Genomic DNA, 4,939 nt, shown 5'->3' on the forward strand with positions numbered 1-4,939 from the left:
CAGGAACGTAGGCTTGGAGGAAGTAGAGCTGTTCTTTTTGTATACGGTAAATAAATATGCAAGTCCAATATTTAAGCTTCTGCCGGCTTTGGAAACCTTAGAAATTTGGCTTTTTTTAATTTACATTCGTTATCTTGTATTAGCCAGTTTGTCAATAAATGAAGTTTAGTGTCTAATTGTGAATCAATTAATGTATACATGTGTATATATATACATACAGCAATGGAGGGACTTGAGAGTATGTCGTTCGTGGCGAATATGGTGAGCCTTGTAACATATTTCCACGGATATATGAATTTCAGTTTAACAAAATCAGCCACCACTCTTACCAACTTCACGGGAACATCATTTCTACTGGCACTCTTCGGTGGGTTTATCTCTGATACCTACTTGTCAAGATTCAAGACTTGCGTCCTCTTTGGATGCATTGAGTTGTTGGTACGTAATGTCTCTTACTGATAATCTTCCCTCACTCAATTTGTTGATTTCCTATAAGCTCCTCAAATTGTGGCTCTTAATTCTTGATATTGATCCGTTACTGAAATGATAGTCCTTGTTTTTATTGAAAACAATATTGTATCGACGAGTGAGTTACTTTGTACGATGCTTCTACCGTCATATATAAATATAAATAACGTACTTGCATGCGCTCATATCATATCACCTACCGTTTAGATAAATATATTTGTTTAATAAAAATCCACCTAATGATTTGTCCCCAATCTGACCATCTGAGCATGATTTATTTAGCAGGTAGCTAGTGAGATTGGCAATGGTTAATGACGCCTAGCCCTAATTTACAAAATATATATTTGATGACTATGGGAACTTAGCACAAGTTATCGTTCACTTGACTCCAACTTTGCACAACAGCCATTAATATTTTTTTCTGCAAAATTATGTACCATCATAGATTATAATTGTTAATAAATCGTGATTTCAGCTCTATACAACGTAAGAATTTGTTATATGTTCTTTTTTTTTTTTTTGCCCCACATACTAGTAAGATCATTTCTTTTTCTTTTTCTTTTTTCTAAGAGATAACTTTTTATAGCCTTTATGAAGAATGAAGAAGAATAAAATAAAACCAAACGAGACCAGTCATGATTTCAGGTCAGCACAACAAAAGAAGTTGTTAGATGTCTCTTTTGGTTATGCCGGATTATTTTCAGAAAAATAATATTTTTGTAGCTAATTATATTAAGAAGAGTAATCCTATCACCGGGAAAAAAATGATCCCCATCATAAGCATCCCAAATGATTTGTCTTTCTTGTGGAGAGCAAAATGGTGAATTGAAAACTATTCAAAAATCAAAAGCACCATCTGCTTAATCATTGTCTAGAATATGGTGGATCTAACCATGACAGATCAATAAACATATTTGCAGGGACTTGCAATCCTGGCAATACAAGCACACGCACACCAGCTAAGACCAAAACCCTGCGTAGGTGTTGCACCGAACCTAGTGAATCAATGCGACGATGCTGATGGAACCCAAGTTGCGATTCTTTTTACCGGATTATACCTATTTGCATGTGGCACCGGTGGGGTTAAAGCAGCTTTGCCATCATTGGGTGCTGACCAATTTGATGAAAGGGACCCCAAAGAGGCAGCTAAATTTTCAAGCTTTTTCAACTGGTTTTTGTTTAGCCTTACGGTTGGATCAATAATCGGTGTCACATTCATTGTTTGGATAAGTACCAACCAAGGTTGGGATTGGAGTTTTGGTGTGTGCACCATAGCTGTCTTATTTGCTACAGTATTCGTAATCATGGGCAAGTCTTTGTATCGCCATAATGTCCCCAAGGGAAGCCCCATCATTCGCATTCTTCAGGTTTTCGTAGCTGCCATTCATAATCGAAACCTTCCTAAACCGGAAATGGCAGATCAATTACATGAGATTCATGACAGAGAAGCAGGGCTGGACACTGAAATCCTTAAGAGGACTGACCAATTCAGGTATTTTAATTTGTCTGACTTTGCCATGCAATTCACAATTGATTTATAACTATAATTTAAGTTTATCTGATCAATATTCATATTAAAAAAAATCCTCAGGTTTTTGGACCGCGCTGCAATCACTAGGACAGCTTGTGACGGTAGGGCATCGACATCAATCAATCCTGGACCCTGGCGTCTATGCACAGTAACACAAGTTGAGGAAACTAAGATTCTACTTCGCATGCTTCCAATTATAGTTAGCACCCTGTTCATGAACACATGTTTGGCTCAGCTCCAAACTTTTTGCATCCAGCAGAGCACAACAATGGACAGAAATTTATTTGGTTTTAAGGTGCCTGGACCCTCCCTTCCAGTTATCCCGTTAGTGTTCATGTTCATTCTTGTCCCCATATACGATCGCGTGTTCATCCCAATTGCTAGAAAGATTACAGGAATCCCCACTGGAATTCGACAACTTCAACGAATTGGAGTTGGATTAGTACTCTCAGCCGTTTCAATGGCGGTTGCTGCTGTTGTAGAAACCAAGCGAAAATCTGTGGCTGTTGAGCACAACATGGTTGACTCTATTGAGCCACTGCCAATGAGCGTGTTTTGGCTGGGGTTCCAGTACGCTATATTTGGAGCAGCTGACATGTTCACTCTTGTTGGGCTGCTTGATTTCTTTTATGCGGAGAGCTCAGCTGGAATGAAGTCATTGAGCACAGCCATCTCATGGTGCTCAATAGCATTTGGCTACTTTTTGAGCTCTCTGGTGGTAGAGATTGTGAACAAGGTCAGCGGTGGATGGTTGGCTAGTAACAATTTGAATAGAGATAAGCTCAATTACTTCTATTGGTTGCTTGCTGGGATAAGTGTGTTAAATTTCGGGTTCTATTTGGCTTGCGCGTCTTGGTATCGATATAAGGAGGTTGAAATTAAGCAGGTGGAAGATTGTAGTGATGTTGATACCAGGGGAAAGAAAAAGGTTGAAATGGTGAGAGTTTAGAGATCGTATGTAGCTCTTAAAGAGCTTTCTTGCTAATGGTTCTTCCAATCTTGTTGCATCAGTCCACGTTGGATCCTTTTATCTATCGATTATAGTAATATAAAATAATGTCATTCACGAAACCAAAGAAGGAGGCTATTCGTTGATTGATCAAATATCCTGCGGGTTACGTATATGCAACATTAAACCCCGCTAGCTAACTATATTTGTATTTACTTTGTAAAACAGAGAGATGTTAGAATTGGCATGGACCAAAAAGTTAAAAAAATTGATCCTTAAACAGGATGCATGATGGTGATAAACCACAGAAATTTAGGGTCGTATGGGTTGGATTTTAAGTCAATTCAAATCAAATAAATAAAGTTTGGATGTAATTTAAACTAGCTCAAATATTTTTAATCAAACCTTAACTAACTTATTTGGGATTGGTTTAAATTTCACGATCAAAATATTTGTTTTGATAAATTTAATTATATCAAAATTCTAATAATTTTTAATTGTTATACGTATTAATTATTAAATTAATATTAAAATATGAAAAAATATTTGATAAAAAATTATAAATAATAAATTTTGCAAAAATTTCTTCCTCAAATTAGAGAATAATAAAAAATTAAAATAAATTTTAATCACAGAAATCATTGTTTCTCAACAAATGAGACCATTAATAATAAACCCCCACAAGCTTAAAATCAACAAGTAAATTAAAAGAAAGAAAATAAAAAGCTAGTAGTATTAACCCCATTACGACACAAACTTTAACAATATACCTACAAATCAAAGTAAGATAAAACAACCTAACGTTAAGTATCAAAGCAATCTATCATAATCTTTCCCTCAACAATACTTTCATCAAGAGCTTTCATTATCAACCAAATCAACGCATTCACCAATAAATAAAATAAAAATAATAATAATGTTGAATAGTTATAAAGATGAGTAAATTTATAAAAGAAAATGATTGTTGATTCATACCAAAATCATAAGAATAACATCAACTCAAAATTGTTTCCTTTCTTGTTATATTTGATGCAAATTCTACATTAAATGAAAAATAAATTAATAAAAAAATACTAGTTATAAACAAATATATACATGTTTTTACTTACTATGATAAATAGTTACATGACATCATGGCTTTATAGAACACAAGCTCTTCCATCATTTGTTCATGTTGTGTTAGGAAATATGTTTCCTTTTTCAATAAGGATATTTCCTAGGTTTTTTTTATTTAGTAATTTTCTTACTCAGAAGGATTCTTATTTAAGAAATAAGTAATTTCTCTTTTGGGACTTGACTTATTCAAGAAGAAATATAACTAGCATAAAGAAATGAACACTTTTTCTACAAGAAAATAATTACTATATATAGAGAGGTTGGGTTCACTTGTTTATATAACAAAACACAACAATCATTTATTTATAAATAGATAATTTTTAATGTGAGAGAACCTATGAAAGATTGAGTGTTATTGGAGTTTTGAGTGTGACAAAAATACTAGAGTGATTGTAGTAATTTTTTATACAGTAGTTTTTTCCCGTTGTTCCTAACGGTCATGTTTTTCCTTTGATATAAGATTTTTCTATGTAAATTCGTGTTGTGTAAATAATTTTATTCTCTATCTAAATTTTATTTATTATTTGTTTGATATTTTTATTTGTAAGATCTTGGATAAGATTAAAATTTCCCAACATCTTGTAATGGGACAAAAGTTGAAGGTAATGAGACTGACTAGTTATTATTGATGACACATTTGAGAAAATCTCGAAGTTAATTGAAAATTAAAACCACGAGAACTTGCCACTTAATGGCTAAGCAGCTTGCTGAAATCAATTCGAAGAAATTGCTGATCCCAGCAGAGGAGCTTAGGCGCTCCAGTGATTGAGAGCTGCTTCATGTTTGAGATGAATCTACGTGGCCTTTCAAAAATCATTAGGATGAAACTACCCCGTGTGGAGTTTAATTGGCAAAGTCACATGGTTACAAACCCA

At 34.1% G+C, this 4,939-nt stretch overlaps 1 protein-coding gene across 1 annotated transcript; it reads left to right on the top strand.

Moving 5' to 3' along the window:
• Positions 1-220: 220 nt before the first annotated feature.
• LOC18042921 (protein NRT1/ PTR FAMILY 4.6) lies at positions 221-2,948 on the top strand. The gene is made up of 3 exons (XM_024184522.1): positions 221-438; positions 1,389-1,960; positions 2,060-2,948. Exons 1-3 carry the CDS (start codon positions 223-225, stop codon positions 2,946-2,948), a joined length of 1,677 nt encoding a protein of 558 aa, XP_024040290.1. The 5' UTR covers positions 221-222.
• Positions 2,949-4,939: the final 1,991 nt, after the last annotated feature.

The sequence above is a fragment of the Citrus clementina genome, unplaced genomic scaffold, assembly GCF_000493195.1.
Source record: "Citrus clementina cultivar Clemenules unplaced genomic scaffold, Citrus_clementina_v1.0 scaffold_5, whole genome shotgun sequence".
NCBI classification, from domain to species: Eukaryota; Viridiplantae; Streptophyta; class Magnoliopsida; order Sapindales; family Rutaceae; genus Citrus; species Citrus x clementina.